At 40.6% G+C, this 18,027-nt stretch overlaps 1 protein-coding gene across 1 annotated transcript in view; it reads left to right on the forward strand.

Annotated features, from left to right (window-relative positions):
* LOC146157283 (grainyhead-like protein 2 homolog) overlaps positions 1–18,027 on the forward strand; it is a 72,624-nt gene that overhangs the window by 32,738 nt on the left and 21,859 nt on the right. Inside the window, exons 5-6 of the mRNA XM_083388156.1 lie at positions 1,695–1,816; positions 9,377–9,717. Coding sequence (XP_083244282.1) covers positions 1,695–1,816; positions 9,377–9,717 — 463 coding nt within the window. The remainder of the gene's footprint in view (positions 1–1,694; positions 1,817–9,376; positions 9,718–18,027) is intronic.

Consider the following 18,027-nt stretch of genomic DNA (forward strand, 5'->3'; position numbering starts at 1 on the left):
TTTCTCGAGATTACGCGTACCGAAGAAGGCCAATTAACACTTGACTTGGTCGCGTGCAGGCGGCGTGAACAAACAACCCGACGGAGCTTGTTTGGTAATGACTTTAAGCGGTTTAAAGCGGCCGGGAGCTACGCGTTGCGGCAGCGCAATGATGTTGCAAAATTTTGCCGCAAAGTCCTTGTTTGTGTCGGTCCGAGCGGCCACCTTCAAGCGAGATTGGTCTTTCCAATTAGCCAAGTGTTTGAGTTATTTCCTCCTGTTGACACGGCCACACATTTATTTGTCGGTATATTTTGAGCCAAATTTTGACAAAGATGCGTTTAAAATTCGGGTTTGCATTTTGTACAAGGGGTAAGTTAAACAGGAAGCATAAAAAATAAAAAACAACTATGTGAAATTGAGGTCGTTATTGTTAACCGACTTAAACACTGTTCAAAAATTATGCAATCTTGTGTCCACAAAACACGCTTTTTCATTGTTATAAACATGAAAACTCGTTTTTTTTGCTTTGTTTATTATAAAACACTATGTTATTTGGTCCACAAAATACGGTAAAAATATCACAACGCTTTGTCTACAATTTTATAATTCACTCACTGCCAAGCACTTATGTAAACTGACTAAAAATTTACCAACGTTACTTTAAAGGGGTTCTACTTCCAAGAAAGCCGACAATAAACTGATTTAACGGCTGAAAACATAACATTAGAGTGACTGAAATAGAGATCCTACGCTGTATGTAACGGCAACATGGAATCCGGAGAAGAATCCGCAAAAAACGCAATACGGCGGATGGAATTTGGATGTTTAAAGCGTCTTGAGATACGAACGCAATTTCAAGCGAACCTGTGGGCATGAACATTGTTGTAGGCGAGTCTGTTCGCTAGAACCAGACCACCAGGGTCCAAAAGATCAATGGCCTGAGCCTCTAAATCGGGAGCGCGAATCCGAACGCAATTTATTTTGGTGCGTGCCTCGATTCGCCACTAATTCCTCAAAAAATATCGGGGACTTGTGTGTGGCAGTCTATACTCACCTGCTGGTAACGCCTTGTTTATTTGGGAGCCGACTAGACTTTGCGAACAACCTTTCCTTGCAAAGGCTTAAGCGGAAGGCTTACACAGCGGCTTAGGCTTGCGCGAGGTGGTAACGATGCAACCGCTGTTAGCTTAAGCGGCCACATCAAGCGAATCTCTCGTGTTTGCCCCAATCGTCCCGCCGAAAACCCGGTTCGCCGAAAAACGCCCGCCGCCCGATTAGGTTCCTAGCACGATCGAGGTCAGGGCGGTATTAACATTACGTCATAGCCTGCGCCAATGCTCCGTTTCGGGTGTTAAGATTTTACTTCAGTCTGGTACGAAGCCTTGCTGGAGCATCTGTTAGAAATAGAGTGAAATTCGAACAAATACCAGAGTTTTTCTGCTACACTACAAAAACACCGATTAAAAATTCAATTATAGGTGTACAATACACAATTTTGTTTTTTAAACATATTCCCAAAACTAAATAATTTTCTTAGAAATTTAGCATTATCAACTCTATTTTTGTTCGAAACGTTTATCTTAAAGATAGATTGAAATAAAGGAAATATATTCCATGACAAAACAGTCTCTGATTCGCCTGAAATACTTTTTAAACTAGACTACGAAAAGCCACGCCGTTTTGAATTAAGAACTGTATCACTTCCCACGCAGATATTCTTCTTCGTGACGTCATCAGCGAAAGCGTGCCGTCGTCGCCGGGTCACCACGTCAGCATGAGTGACGTCACTACCCTGAACACGGTGCGCTCAGAGTTTGGCGGGTTGGTGACCGAGGTGAGAATTTTGTATTTTAGGCTGGAATTTTATTTTAGGCTCCGCACGCCAAATTTCCATTTTTGTTTATAAGTGTAAAAAATACGAATCAGGATGTGTTTACGAAAAATCTGAACGTTTCTATGTTTGGTGCCTGTTTCGCTTCGATACCTTTGAGAAATGCGCTAAAATACCAAGAACAGGTTAACTATGTTAAAAATGAATAAAGTGGTATGCGAAACGTTCAAAATGATACCTACTTCTGTATGGGCTTTGATATTCTTATTAAGTTTTTTCAACTTGTGTGACTGGTCGAAATTTTTGACCTATGCTCTTTACAAAAGGATTTATCCACTATTTCCAATAAAAAAATGAAGAAGAACTGCTAATATTCTGCGTGTTTCGAAAAATATGTTTTAATGATACATTTGGGGGGGTTTAAGGGACCTTTAAAGTTTCTCGAACCCCCTAACCAAATCAATGCGTACCGCGAAATGTTTTCTACAACACAAAGTGGTATTTTTGTTAATTAACGCGTATGACGATTGGGAAAGTCTTAAAACCGCGGCGCGCTATCCGACAGATGTACGAAAAAAATACTTGTAACTACTCGTAAAGCCCAGATCACGATCGCAATTCCCTGCCTAACGCCAAAGCGGAAAAGTTTCTCTCGTGCGCTCAGCGTAAAAACCCGACGGTCCTTGTTTACTTTTGCGCGAGCAAATTTCCCAAACAGCTCATCTCTCCGCCCCTGCTTGTCGCGAGTGATCGACGAGCTTTAAATCCGACGTTAAAAATAGAAGGGCCCGCCCTTCTCGTTTGTAAACAGAGGCGAGAGGGGAGAGGGGGGCGAGACACGTTTACGTAAATATATATAATGTATACGCTGTGTGTGCCAATAAAAACAGTTTTATTGGATACGCGCGCAGGGGTAGAAATAGTTTTCCATTGCGTTCTTGTTTAAAAAAATTTTTTTTTATCTAAATGGATTCTAAATTGGGTAAATTGTATTCTAATTCAGATGTTATTTTTAAGCTTTTGCGAATTTAGCCATTTTTAATCCAATATCATCCAAAGAAAACTGAAACACACTATTTTTACGCCTATAATCGTGTTTGAAGAGCTTATAAAATTCGAGGTATCCCAGTCTGTTGTGATGTGTTTTACTCTTGAGTCCGTTTACATAGGCATTAAAACACAAGCGGCTCATTTGTTTTTCATGCTGCTTCTCGTTTGCAAATGCCCCATCTAAAGTTGGGGAAAAATACCCTGTGTAGTGTGTATACTCTTTAAAACGTTCTTGAAAATTGGCCAAACCTTATTCCACTGTACTAACACAAGAGGGTTACAAACAGTGCTTGGAAATAAACTTGTAATCCGCTGTGTAATCATTTCAATTTAATATATACAGGCTTGTTATTGCCATCTGCGCGTTTATGTAAATCATTTTCCAAAAAGGGCCTAAGTCGTGCAAACCGTGACACGTTTTTTAAAAAAAGTGCATAAAATCAAACCGAACCGTTTCTTTTCAAGTGGCCGTTTATTCTGGCCCGGGCGCTAATTGAAGAAAAGTGTCCGATAAACAAGGTTAAAACACGTCTGAACAAGCTCGAATCCTTCGCGAGATATCACGCGCTTTGTAGAGCCAGCATCTACTAAACAAATATTTCCGATTTTAAATCATCTGTAAATTATACTTTACTGTACAGGAGATACTCGAAAACATTGCATTGCGTGTTTTGCTCACAATAGTCGTAAACAAATTATGTAGGAGTATAAAGCAGTGGTTCCCAAAGGGGTACACACTTGATGTTGGATGTTTTGATTTCGTTTATTTCAACATCACAGTATAAAAAACCCTTGCGAAAATGCGAGAACGGGTGTTTTTTGCTTTGATTTTTTGGCCGGAGTCGGACTCGGGTTATTTTTTTGGCCGGAGTCGGACTCGGGGTATTTTTTTGGCCGAAGTCGGACTCGTTTTTTTTTGGCTGGAGTTGGACTCGGGGTATTATTTTGGCTTGAGTCAGACTCGGGATATTTTTTTTGGCCGGAGTCGGACTCGGGTTTTTTTTGGCTGGAGTTGGCTAATCAAAGCAAAAAGGATGATAACCACCGGTCTAGTCTAGAGCCACACCAGACCAAATCAGAACCCACTAATCCCAGTAGATCGGCAAATAGCGACATGTGCATCGAGTCCACTGGCCGTTCTCCCGAGAGTGTGACGCGCGCATTGCCAGCCGTACTTTCCCTTGTCATATTCCAACCACGTTGTATAACGTGTGACGGCGGTTCGATTTCAAAATCGAGTGAGAAACGACCGTCGTATGGCGTGTTAACGAAAATGTAAATTCCCTCAAAGTTGTTTATAAATCTTTATTGCTGTCGTCAGTTGTTGCTTTATTAGACGACCCGTTCATCTCTCCAAACCGCACTTTAAGATTTACCTAAAATACTCACAATGATTATATTTAGCACCGGTATGTGCGAACACATAACCACAGTCATACGCTCCCCGCCACCACGTCAGTGCATATTCACAATGTTAAAAATAATAAGGTTTAATCAAAACCATATAATTAATGTCTGCCTAATTTTAAATGAGCGCTGATAAGCCGTTTATGGCTATGCCTAATCTTTTATTATCTTGCGATCGAAAGTCATATCCCAATTTATTTAGTGTTTGGCACACGAAAGATGCCTAAAAGAATTGCTTTCTTATATTTAATCATAACTCACTTTATTAAAACGTATAATCATGTGATAAAAAAAAGGATGCACGCTAACAAAGGCGGCCCGATATATCTCAAACCTCCACTGACAAACTATACCCGGTTTAAAACTGACACGAAAACATTCATAAAGCAATTGCGAAAAAAGTTCTTTATTTTTACCATGGCAACTTTACCAAAAAAAGGTAGAGCGGTAAAAAGATGATACGTTTGTCAAAACATTGGCCTCACAAGCACGCTAATTATTCGCCCTTATAGGTTTTCAAACCGCCATTGTCAAATTTCCCGTACCTCTATTGCGTTCTTTCCATTGTTCCAGACAAAATTAAACCCAGCGCGATTAAAAGCCTTGCCGGATCAAAAGCCCCGCGCAGCTGGCCGCCTTTTTCTTTTTTTCCAACGCACGTCATCGCAATTACGCGCAAATTGCGAGCGAGGCTAGTCACGCCGCTCCGAAGCCACCCGCATTCGTTTGACGTAAGACGAGCGCTTTGCGTTGCGCGTTGAGGCTCGAAGCGTTCAAGGACGAAACTCTAATTGTTTCTGGTTCTATCACTTACGCGGGAGTGCTGTGGGATCGACAAGTGGTGTACAATTGGACTTGCGCGTGAAAATTGGCGCCGTCGGCTCCGCGCCAAGTGTTTTGGAAGTTTTGGCAATTAGCAAGCGGTTGATAAAAGCGCGGGAGCGTAAAAAGTTCCCGCTTTGGATTTTAGCCGCTTAAATATGTATATAGGACTTTTTATGAGAATATCAAAGCCCATACGGAAGTAAAGGTATCATTTTGAACGTTTCGAATAACGCTTAATTCATTTCATCATAGTGCCTTCTCATGATACCTATACTTGTATGAACTTTGATATTCTTATTACGTCTTACTACAAATTCCAACCATTATGCTCCGAAATAATTATGTACATTTATCGCGTTTCTTTGTTGAGACAGTTTAACTTACCACTAACTTTAAATCTTCTAACACAGGGGTTCTTAAACTGGGGTCCATGGACCCCTTGGGGGTCCGTGAACTATAGTTTTAGAGGGTTCATGAAGATCTAATTGCAATATTAGTCTATATTTAAGAAGTAATCACATTATTAAAGAAAACAATTTAATCAAAAATAAAACGGTATTGCACTGAATATATTTAGACCCCATTTCACTTTCGCATTTTTGGACCAAAATCAGCAAATTTATGAAGTATATTTCTTTTATGACGTCATTTTTTAATTTTTTTTGCCTACAGTGGTCCACGCGAGATGAAAGAAAATTGTAGGGGTCCGCGGTAAAAAAAGTTTAAGAACCCGTGTTCTAACATTACCCACTGCTTCTATGCAAAAATCAAAAGGGTGAGAAACGCTTATATTTTGCCATAAGCTTCTTTTTAATTTCGGGACTATCGAAAATTATAAAAAAAAAACAATAAACCTGGCGACAACTGCACCGATAATGAGTTGCCAAGGAATAGGCCTGAATTAACAAAAAATAAAAAAAATAAAAATTCAACACCCGAAACTGTACTTTACTTAAAATGTAAAAACACGGGAGTTGCAACTGTTCTTAAAATCGGCCACTCTTTATTAAAAAACGAAAAATTAGTGAAAACTAACCATTGGATTAAAAAATGAGAATCAAACGCCATGATTTTGCTCTGCACTCGAGAATTCGGGCCAAAAACTGGCTGGCCGCCGTTATATCTCCTGCAACCAAAATTGTCGCGATAATCGGTTTAGTCCCGCTTCTAAAACCTCCGAAAGCGACAAAAACGCAAAAAGTTTCGCGGAGACTTTCACTTCGGCCGGACGAAGCACGACGTTGCGGTTGGGACTTTTGCCGCTATTCACCGATTCTTAGCGGTGGTGCCGGGTCCTGCGATGCAGATTTCGTGTAAAACTCTTCTGCTGCAATTGGCGGCAAATTATTTCGATCTCGTGCGCATAAAAAAGTTTGGATCTTCCAGAAGCCGAACGGCGCTTGGTGCTTTAAAAGTGTGGGCTGTGGGCCGTTATCTTTGCTTAGGAGGTAAGCACTGGCGAATTGTATAAATAAATAGAGTTAAATTGCGAAACGACTACCGTGGCATGCTGACAAACTTTAAACAGTAAATTTCCTAAAATCCGTTTTTGAACTGATATTTTTTTATTAATTAGTAAAAGCACCAAATGAGTTTCCGTTAAGACGAGAAGCGAAGAAATGCCTTAAATATAAGTTCCTTTGCTGAAAGTTGTTATTCGAAATGTAATTGCGGCGCTCTAGCATCGCGATTAGCCGCAAGGTGCACCGCAATCCGGCATACGAACAATGGCACTTCAGTGAAAACAACAAGCGGCCATTCCGCGACGGATTAAAGCTTTTGACCAGCGCTTTAATCTTTGTCTTGCTGTTGGCGCTTTTCAAGAGTGGAAAATTCCCCGCCGTTTTCTTGAATCTGCAGGAAAAGCAATAATCTCGCCACAAAGTAGGACAGGAAAAACAATGTTCGCAAATCACACTGCGCGTTGTTTTTAAACTTTTTTGCATTTGGAAAACTTTTATTGGACTTTCGAAGCACCTAAGCGTTTGGATTTTGTTAATTTCTTTGTCTGTGTCAAAAAAGCAAAATCAATCGCCGTAGTTTTTTCGTAACGATGATTTAAAATGCACCTGCGTCAAGGATAACATTTTATTTTATTTGGAAACATTTTATGACTGCAATTTGGTTTAGATACGAAATAGAATCACGGCGCGACGCCCTTGGAAAAATAAGACGATGTACCAGGCTGCAGCGACGTACAATTTGAGAAAAACATGAAATAGCGCATTTGAAGTTATTTTGCAAAACAAGACAGATAAACTTTAAATAAATAAGTACAGTTATTCCTTTGTAGAGGTGCAGCCAGTATTACAAAAATAAAAATAGCTTAAGAAAAAAATTGTTAGACATTTGATAGGATATAACAATATCATAAAAGAAATAAAAAAATATGCGTGTAACATTCACCCAATCTGCTACACGAATAAATATTCAATATAACGTATAGGTAAAATATCAAAAAGTCTTCAGAAAATCTAAATTTTAAGACCGTTTCGACTTAAAATAGCAAAACGTGAAAAGCAATCGTTAATGGATAATTACGCCAATAATATTATTACTTCAGCGTCCAAATGCTTCGTTTCCTTCGATCGTTAACGCAGCATTTTGTCAGACCTTTTTAAACAATAGGATTTCCAACGATAACACCCCAGTATCGGGCGAGTACCGATACCACCACTTGGTGTCGGGTATCTGCTCTGATCCAATACCTTCGGACATTCCTAATTATAATACTATTTGTCGTACAACGCTGCCAGCTGATTTTCAGAGATTTCAAATTTGGCGAATGCGGCTATCAACTGTGATCAACAATCAGATAAGATCGCTCTCGTCAATACCACTTAGACACGCCGGCGTAGACTGTATATGGAACAGCGAAGGACCTGTCAAAATGTCTTATAAACAGTTAAACACACACTTGTGCGACAACTTGATGGAGTCGCCTAATTAGGGCCGGCGCCCTTTGGCAAGTGCGTGCTTACGTAAGGCTAACTCTATAGTTGTTTGACGTATCAACGGAAGCGCCTCGTGCAAACTGTATAGATGCCAGGTCTCGAGTGCGCGTGTTCCTATTTATACATATTTGCGCTTAACCACGAGGTAATAGTGTCTGCGTGTTTATTGGTAATCTCTTCCGACGTCTTTTCTTGGCGAACGAATTGCACGCAAACTAATGCGAACCAACCTTGTTTAAAACTCGGCCCCGTTTGTGCCAGAAATACCTTTCGTGTTTACCTCAGATGGTTATCTGAATTACGTCGTTGAATAGCGATCAACAAATCCTTATAGGTCATCGGCGAAATACTTATCAAAGTTATTAATTCATGAGAAATATAAAACCAAACAAACCATATTTTTTTTTATCTAACGAACAACCTGGCGTCCTGTCCATAGTGATCTATTTAAAAGGAGTCTGCAACATTTTTGTTTAAACTAAGGCAGCAATTATGTTTGAATTGTTTTTATAGCACAGTCACATATGCAAACAGTAACAAAACATTTCGTTGACCATGTGCAATGGTTTCAATAGCAGTCAGGAATAGTTTTAGTTTTCATATTTTAAATGAAGCACGAATAATTCCTAAATTGACTTTATGGCCCACAGACCTACCTAAAAAGACACGATACGTCACAGACGAAAAAGCCTCAGTCTATTGGCTCTAACGCAACTGAGGCGCTATTTTTATACCTTCTACGTCATAACTTTCACGTTAAACGAAACAACAATTACAATAATTTAATCTCAATCTTGTTTTGGCTTTCGGCCACAGACCTATACCTGAAAAGACATGTAAGATGGCAGACGAAAATAAGTTAAAAAGCCTTGGGTCTATGGCTTCTAACGCAGTGCTCTTCAACCTTTTTTGGTTTGGTGAACCCTGTTTTTGTGACAAACTCAAGCGCCCTGTTCACTTAAAAGGTAAACTGAGGTAAAAAGCGATCTAAAAATCATTATTCTTAACAATATCATCATGTTAATTAAACCGGCGGAGCTGCCGGAGTTTTAAACATTTTCGGTGAGAGTTTGATTATGGCTGCAGCAGGCTGCTTGCGAGTACTATTGCATACCATAAAACAGCATTCAGTTAGAAGTATTAATATTTCATTAAAAGTTTGTGATGCACTCTTGTAAACTATTTCGTACTGGTGCACCCCATTATAATTTGATGCACCCTAGGGTGCACAGTGCACACTGGTTGAAAAGCACTGTTCTAACGCATATGAGAAACTTCACGTCCTCCTTAAATGAAACAACAAACAATCATTTAATCTCTTTCGTAGACGGTCGCCTTCCCGTCCGACTACATCCAGCACAAGTACCACCACGACCCCCACCCGGGCCAGGGCCAGACCCCCTCGGTTCCGGGGGTGCCCGACCACCGGCACCAGAGGGCGCCAGGCAAGGCGCTGGACGATCGAATCTCGCCCACCTGCTTTCAGGCTTTCGAAAACAGCAATAACAACAACAACTCCAACTCGGGAGGATGCGGAGTCCCACTCCAACGCTCTTCCTCCGTCTCCTCCTCTTCCAACCTCCTGGGATCTCCATCCATCGGACTCGGGAGCGCGTTTGTGGCGCAGCACAACCAGCACGGCGACCCGCTACAAGCCGAGTACGGCAGGTTGGTATTTAAGGATGTGTTTTTGCCCGATTTTTTGGGTGGGGTTATACTATAAGGTTTATAAGTATTAGGGGGAGCTCTGGCTTGTTGCTTGTATAGGTGGACAAAATATATTTTCGGCAAACCTATTCAACTCGCAATAAAAATATCAAAGCCATAATAGTCGATAAAATCGACATTTTGCAAATTCAAATCGCCTTCTTTAGGGTGAAGGTTCACCCCAGGGATAAATGTTCAATGAAAGTTTACCCTGAACAAGGCGATTTAATTAGGTTGCCGAACCGTTGGTAAACAGTTACAATTACTAGAGGAGCTGCTTCTTGATAATTTTATTGCTATGCCTGGTAGCAACAGTTTATATATAGTTTAGTTGTGTACGTTTTTTTTTCATATTTGGTGGCCCACAACCAAGTGTATGGTTGCGAATATGTGAACAGTATTTGATTTGAAGTGAATGACATGGTTATTTTTTAGCACTTTTTACCTATTGTTTTATCCTTTTTTTTAAACCTCGTGAGTTGGCCTCGGCGTTATATGTCGCCTGAGATCATTATGTGCTTCTATCAGCTTTGATTGAGTTACCTTTATTTTTGCGAGCAAACCTTACCTGATTTTCTATAGTCTACCGGCATCAAAAAGCTCTTTTGTACCCTTCCGGCATACAAAAACACTTTAAAACATCACGAACAACATAAAAAACCATCACACTCTACAGACAGTTTAAAAAGATTGCTCCCAAATGAGCATGATTTAGTTTTCAGTCGCGTTGTGTGCTTTTTTATATAATCCCCTGGAAATTTATTAAGAAGGGTCTTTCGGCCTAAATTTGTCCACCGAAATTTTGTCTGGCCAAGCATTAGAAACGAGCCACAAAAAATCGCTTTCAGAAAAAGCTGTAGGCTTTCGCCACAGAACAACCAAAAGTGCGCTTCTAATACGCTGCAGTCGCCTCTAATGCGATCATCACGGAACGAAAACAAACGCGCTTCGAGTTTATTTTGACCGCCGCCGTCGCCAATGGTCGCAAGGTCACGTTCCCACGCTCATTCCGTCGCCTGTGTCGCCTGACTATCGAGTTAAACCGATGATCGTCACTGATCGGTCTCCGTCCTTTTCGCCGTACAGCACAAGCGTGCCAGGCGCCGCGTTGTAGAAGAAAAATGACGCTTTTTTGAAAGGTCGTATTCCCTCCGTGGCTGCCCGAGAAAGCGCAAGGCCCTTTTTTCGCTATATAGTCGCGTTTTTTGAGCCTGCATCTTTATGTCACGGTAGGTTTAAATTCCCACTTCCAAAGTACATGCGTTTTCTTTTCAATATTGCATCTAATGATATTTACACCCTTTTTCCATTTTTCGCTCCCTTTCTCCACCCCGTACTCATAGTCGCTTCCAAATACAATGCTGTTATTTTCCGCCACGTATTTTTTCTCGCCTCCTAACCAGTTTATACGACCGGTCGCAAATATGCAAGGGATATTTTTATCTATAAAAACTAATTTCCCACTCGTTTGTCAAATTAAAATGGCTCTTTACAAAGCAGAAGGTTTCTTATTTCGTAATGCTGGTTCCCAAGCCTATTTTTTACCCTAATTAATAGATACTTAACTTGAAATCGAAGCCTTGTGTTTTGAAACTGCTTTTAAAACACAAGGCTTCCATTTTTAGTTAAGTATCTGTGCTTTTTTCACTCTTTGGGCAGTTTAGGATCGCGATGCACGTTTTATACCGTTTGTTACCTGTTTGGCGTTAGTTCTTGTTTTACAATATCAACCGAAAACCAAGAAAAAATGACTTTCTTTAAAGCTCTAACTAAACTGACTTTTCGCTTCTGCCGAATTCCTAAAAATCGCAAAAGTCGGCGCGATCACCTACAGTCTACACTATAATAACACCATTTGTAGTAATGGTGCTCTGCCGAGAGACGTCTCCGCTCTCTTAAGGTAAGATCGAAATTCCAATGTGATCGTAATCCCGCAAAGGTTACGCTGTGTCAAAGCCGCCGTAACAATACGTCATCATTAGGGCGATTATTTTTTTACCTAAAAGTAATTTATTTTGACAAAATTTTGACCTGTTAGAAATACAATGATGTAAATAACCTAGGCGTCGTTATTCACACGTTTTTTATACCGTATATTGTTCTAATGAAGATATAATATGGTTAAAATGACTTTAAATATAAATCACAACTACATTTTTTTGATAAAATTGAACGATAAATTAACAAAAAAAAACTGAACAATCAATTTCAAAAAGCCGACTATCGTTTTTTTAATTTTGTAAACGATTTATGTGTATTTTTATTCGATTTTTGCTTGAATAAATTTTTTTTACAAATTTTGACCTAACAAGTAAATTTTAACAAAATTTTGATTTTTTTTGACAAGTTAAAAGATAATCGCCCTAGTCATCATACAACCGTAAACAGTTTCCTAAGGCTATAACTGGTTAGTTTTGCTTGTTCTTACCATTTCCTGCATTTAAACTCTTACATATTTAACCCACACTGCAATTACAACTTAAAAGCTCGCTTCAGACAACACATTAACGAGAATTATGTACTATCACACAAATTGTAGTGGCTCCTAACCTTTCACGGGTAATGGCCCCATTATTTGACTCAAAATTTGTCACCAAAGCTGGTATATACTGAGACTTTTTTGCCGAACTTGAACCGATAAGGCGCCGTTCGCTTTTCTGCAAACAATTTTGATCCGGTGGATTACGGGCTTTTGCTTTAATTTTCTCTTCCATGCAACAGAATATAGAGACTGGTCGCATTTTTCGCGAAGTTTCGCCAGATTTCGGGGCCAAGCCCAGATTCCTTGAGAAGACCGATTTTAATTCGCTCGTTCGTTGATGTTATCCCGAAGATTTACCCCGTGGCGTTCGGTTCGAGAATTTTAATGTTGAGCGCACGCCCTAACCCGCCAAATTCCACGCTCAGAACGCGAATTTGTGCAATTAAAGCGTTAACTGAATATCGGCATTGTTTTTCTTAATCGGTAAGCCAAGAAAACATAATGCACAAATAAAATGTTAAATTATGGTATACGAAGGTATTACTAAGTTGACAAAGTTGTACCAGTGAGACAATAGCTAACGAGCAGAGGTTTACATGTTAAACCACTTGGATGCTATTTCAATGAATTAAATACAAGTAAAGCCTACTAGAGAAATTGCCAGTGAGGTTTAAACTCACGACCCCCGATATCCTAGGACCGTCGCTCTCATCCATCATCCATTTTTGGCTGTCGCGCAAAAAAATAACTCTTTTAAAGCCACTTTGTAATTACTCCCCGGTTACAAGACGCCAAACCGGCAAATTAAAGGGTTCCGCGTTTTCTATGTTTATTATTTTCAGGTTTATTGAAGAAAGTTTACATGATATCTCATTGCAAATGCGCGACCATTGGGGTTCATATAAGGAACCATACTGCTTGTCTGTCAATCTCATCAGGCCGTTATCTCTCCCGCACCGGGCACTGTATCCGATTTCGTGCGGCGTGCAAGCTTACACGTTCCTCGTGCCACCTGGCCGATCTCCTATAATTCCGCAAAGTGCAATGCCTCGCGCGATACGCAGCAGGGCTTTGCGCGGACAAGCGGTCGCTTTGTATGCTGCAGAAGGCGACTGAGAAAAAAGTAATTCGGCCAGGCGTTGAGTTTACGCCATAGGTCGCGGCGCGTCCAATTGCAAGGGACGCATGATTTCAGGGTATCGCGTAATTGTGCCTAATTTCGCCCGCATGCGTTCGCGCTCGCTCCCTCTGCGGGAATTACAGCGCCCATTTGCGGCGGCGCTTATTGCCAGGTTCGCGCGCCCCCAAATGCGCCTGGAAAATTGCGTCCGAAATTGAAAGCGGCCGCCTTTTTTGCGAACTTCCTGCTGCGTCGAAAACGTAAAGCGTATATAGGCGTCCTCCGATTGCGCATGCGTCTAATTTTAGCCACACTCGTCATCTAAATCGTAGCCTTCAAGCAGGATTTCTTAACCAGGGGTGCTACCCCAAGGGACGCGAGAACTGTTCCATGGGGTTGTGGTGTGGCTAAATCAAATACAGAAAATGTTTTACTGTAATTAAATTCTTTGCTCAATTAACGGTAAAACTAACTCATATTTTGGTATTGTGTTATCAGTTACTTGTATAAAAAATAAAATTACTATGGTTTTCTTATTTGATCAATTCTAGAAGGGGGTGCAAGAATTGGTTGGTGATTTGAAAGGGGTGCAGCAAGGAAACATGTTAAAAATCACTGCCTTAAACGGTATAAGGTGGTTTTTGTGTTGGAGACTTTACCGACCAGTTTTTCATCCAGCTCATTTGGGAGGGGAATTTCGAAGGTTACGAGGCCGAGATTTGAACCTTGCTTGCACTTTTAATCTGTACCTAATCATTGATGTCCGCATTGTAGGGTTTGTGGAAATCGATGCCAATCTGTAAATACACATTTACATTGGTCGTTTTGGTGTTGTGACTTTACTCATCACCCTTCCGCGAACCGTTAGGAATCGCGAAGGAAAGCTCATTTGACAGGCACCTTTCATACCACAAGTGTTGTTTTGGGGAGTTGTACTGTTGCTGCTTGACGCTTAAAGGAGAAAAATCCGGATTAAAGTGCAAAGATTGCGCTATTGCAGTGTCGGCCACACAAACTTGGGGGAATTTTGTTTGTTGGCGTTGAAAATAACGCAACGCCTTACAACAAAGTTTACGATTGAAAATACACCCATGTAAAGTCTGAACACGTTTTTTTCGTCGAAAGGCTTTTGGGTATTGCAGTTCAATGAGCCACTGAAACTAATTGGAAAACCTAATCCCAACATGTTCGCCATTCCTATATTTGTTATCAAACCTTTTTGTGAGATGGGGGGCGATATTGGGTATTTGCTGGAAAGCAAGGATTAAAACGGTTATGTGTTCATATGCACCGTTCTCTACCACGGAGTATTATTGTGATGTAGTCATTGAGCCATGTTGTCAGAAAATAGTAAAACAAGTTTTAATTGAAATCTTCTCAGCGTCACCAAACAAAAACGCGAAAACTAGGTTGAAATCGTATTGAAAAAATACGTCATTAAAATATTCGAAAATCATGTTGTTAAGGTAAAGAATAATAATTAAAATCGCGTAAAAGATTAAGCTGAAGCTCTAACCCTAAATTTGCAACATTTAAAAGAATAGGAAGTTAATGGGGTGTTATCAGCAGGGCTGGGGAGCCACCGTAAAATAGCATTAGCTCCGGCTCCAGCTCCGGAGCCACCAGGCAATTATTAAATGGCTCCGGCTCCAGCTCCGGAGTCGTAAAACTCAATCCTTTGGCTCCGGCTCCAGCTCCGGAGTAGTAAAACTCAAATCCTTTGGCTCCGGCTCCAGCTCCGGAGCCATCAAACACACACCCAATGACTCCGGCTCCAGCTCCGGTGCCACCAGTCACTTATTCAATGGCAAGTTTTAAAAAGTTTTTAAAAAAGCTTTTGGCTAACTAACGTTGGAGATGGAACAAAATATAATTTCTTAGCTTTAGCACCACAAACTATGGCCCAGCTCCACAAAAATAATAAAAAGGGCTCCGGCTCCAGCTCCACAAAAATAATAAAAATGGCTCCGGCTCCGGCTCCGGCTCCAGCTCCACAAAAATAATAAAAATGGCTCCGGCTCCGGCTCCAGCTCCACAAAAATAATAACAATGGCTCCGGCTCCGGCTCTGGCTCCAGAGAAAATGCTTAGCTCCGGGCTCCTGCTCCGGCTCCGGCTCCCCAGCCCTGGTTATCAGGGTTGTTTAAAAAAATACGAATAGCAATATTTCAGAACTTTGCAAAGTAAAGGGCTCTTTCTTTTTGCCAAAAAAAGCATTTAAACACAAAGCTCCATGCTCACATTCAAAAACTGTAATATGTAGATTACACTGTTTCTTCGGGGGGTTCAAAAGCGATTGTCCCTAAATCGTAGGTTCAAATTAAACGGTCTTGTGTCCAAATTGAGCAGCGCCGCTAAAAATTGGGTAAGTAAATAAAATCAACCAGATTTGCCGCCTTGAAATCCCGAATCGATGCCAATCTGTAAATACACATTTACACATTGGTCGTTTTGGTGTTGTGACTTTACTCATCACCCTTCCGTGAACCGTTCGGAATCGCGAAGGAAAACTCATTTGACAGGCACTTTACTCGTATTCGATATCCTTTCATACCACGTGTGTTTGTTTGGGGGAGTTGTACTGTTGTTGCTTGACGCTTAAAGGAGAAAAATCCGGATTAAAGTGCAACGATCGCGATATTGCAGTGTCAGGCCACACAAACTTGGGGAATTTTGTTTGTTGACGCTGAAAATAACGCAAAGCCTTACAAAGTTCACGATTGCAAATGCACCCATCTAAAGTCTTAGGTGGGCGGGCCCCTTCATCGCGGGCCAAACACAAGGTTTTTTGTCTTGCGGGCCAATGTTTTTAAATTGCGATTCTTAGGCATATTGCTGGCAAATAAACATAGTCTATGGCAGTGGTCGGCAAACTTTTTTTGTCGCGGCCCAAAGCACTCTTTTCAAAGCAATTAAGGGCCCACTACGTAAACTCACTACTAAATAAAGGCGGATTCAGAATATTTGATTTTAAGGTGAAATATAACACGGCGGCTTAGGGCCCAAAACATGGCCATATCATAATGTAAAACATACTATAAAACGAAGAATGTACGCGCGAAGCGCGAAAAATTTTTCAATTACATACAGTTTAAGCTGGCAAGAATGTAGTTCGACAAGCTCCCAGTACCGCGTTTGGCAAGTGGGCCTTTCAAAGCTCAGCTAATTTAAAATTTATATGCCAAACAAACTTTTAAAATAAAGTGCAATGGATGTACGACTATCACGCGGCCCACAACTACATTATAACACTAAGCTTATTCATAAATTAACTCGCGGCCCACTAAAAATGGCTCTGCGGCCCACAGTTTGCCGACCACTTGTCTATGGCATACATATTAACTTTATGGAATGTATACCTTTATTCAGTTACGGTAGTTATGAAATAATTTCAACACCAAAAAATTAAAAAACAAAAATTAAAGTGATATTGCCAGATTGAACCAAAGCTGACTATCAGTTCGCGGGCCAAAAAAGCTGAACTCGCGGGCAAACTTTGGCCCGCCGGCCTGCAGTTGGACCACGCTGATCTAAATTGTAGCCTTAAGGCAGGATTTCTTAACCAGGGGTGCTACCCCAAGGGACGCGAGAACTGTTCCAAGGGGTTGTGGTGTGGCTAAATCCGATACAGAAAATGTTTTACTGTAATTAAATTATTTGCTTAATTAACGGTAAAACTAACTCATATTTTGATATTGTGTTATCGGTTACTTGTATAAAAAATAAAATTACTATGGTTTTCTTATTTGATCAATTCTAGAATGGGGGTGCAAGAATTGGTTGGTAATTTGAAAGGGGTGCAGCAAGGAAACATGTTAAAAATCACTGCCTTAAACGGTACAGGGTGGTTTTTGTGTTGGAGACTTTACCGACCAGTTTTTCATCCAGCTCATTTGGGAGGGGAATTTCGAAGGTTACGAGGCCGAGATTTGAACCTTGCTTGCACTTTTAATCTGTACCGAATCATTGATGTCCGCATTGTAGGGTTTGTGGAAATCGATGCCAATCTGTAAATACACATTTACATTGGTCGTTTTGGTGTTGTGACTTTACTCATCACCCTTCCGCGAACCGTTCGGTATCGCGAAGGAAAACTCATTTGACAGGCACTTTACTCGTATTCGATATCCTTTCATACCACACGTGTTGTTTGGGGGAGTTGTACTGTTGTTGCTTGACACCTTAAGGAAAAAACCCGGATTAAAATGCAAAGATTGCGCTATTGCAGTGTCGGCCACACAAACTTGGGGGAATTTTGTTTGTTGGCGTAGAAAATAACGCAAAGCCTTACAAAGTTCACGATTGAAAATACACCCATCTAAAGTCTGAACAGGTTTTTTTCGTCGAAAGGCCTTGGGTATTGCAGTTCAATGAGCCACTGAAACTAATTGGAAAACCTAATCCCAACATATGAGCCATTCCTATATTTGTTATCAAACCTTTTTGTGAGATGGGGGGCGATATTGGGTATTTGCTGGAAAGCAAGGATTAAAACGGTTATGTGTTCATATGCACCGTTCTCTACCACGGAGTATTATTGTGATGTAGTCATTGAGCCATGTTGTCAGAAAATAGTAAAACAAGTTTTAATTGAAATCTTCTCAGCGTCACCAAACAAAAACGCGAAAACTAGGTTGAAATCGTATTGAAAAAATACGTCATTAAAATAT

Source organism: Ascidiella aspersa, chromosome 4, assembly GCF_963924565.1.
Source record: "Ascidiella aspersa chromosome 4, kaAscAspe10.2, whole genome shotgun sequence".
NCBI classification, from domain to species: Eukaryota; Metazoa; Chordata; class Ascidiacea; order Phlebobranchia; family Ascidiidae; genus Ascidiella; species Ascidiella aspersa.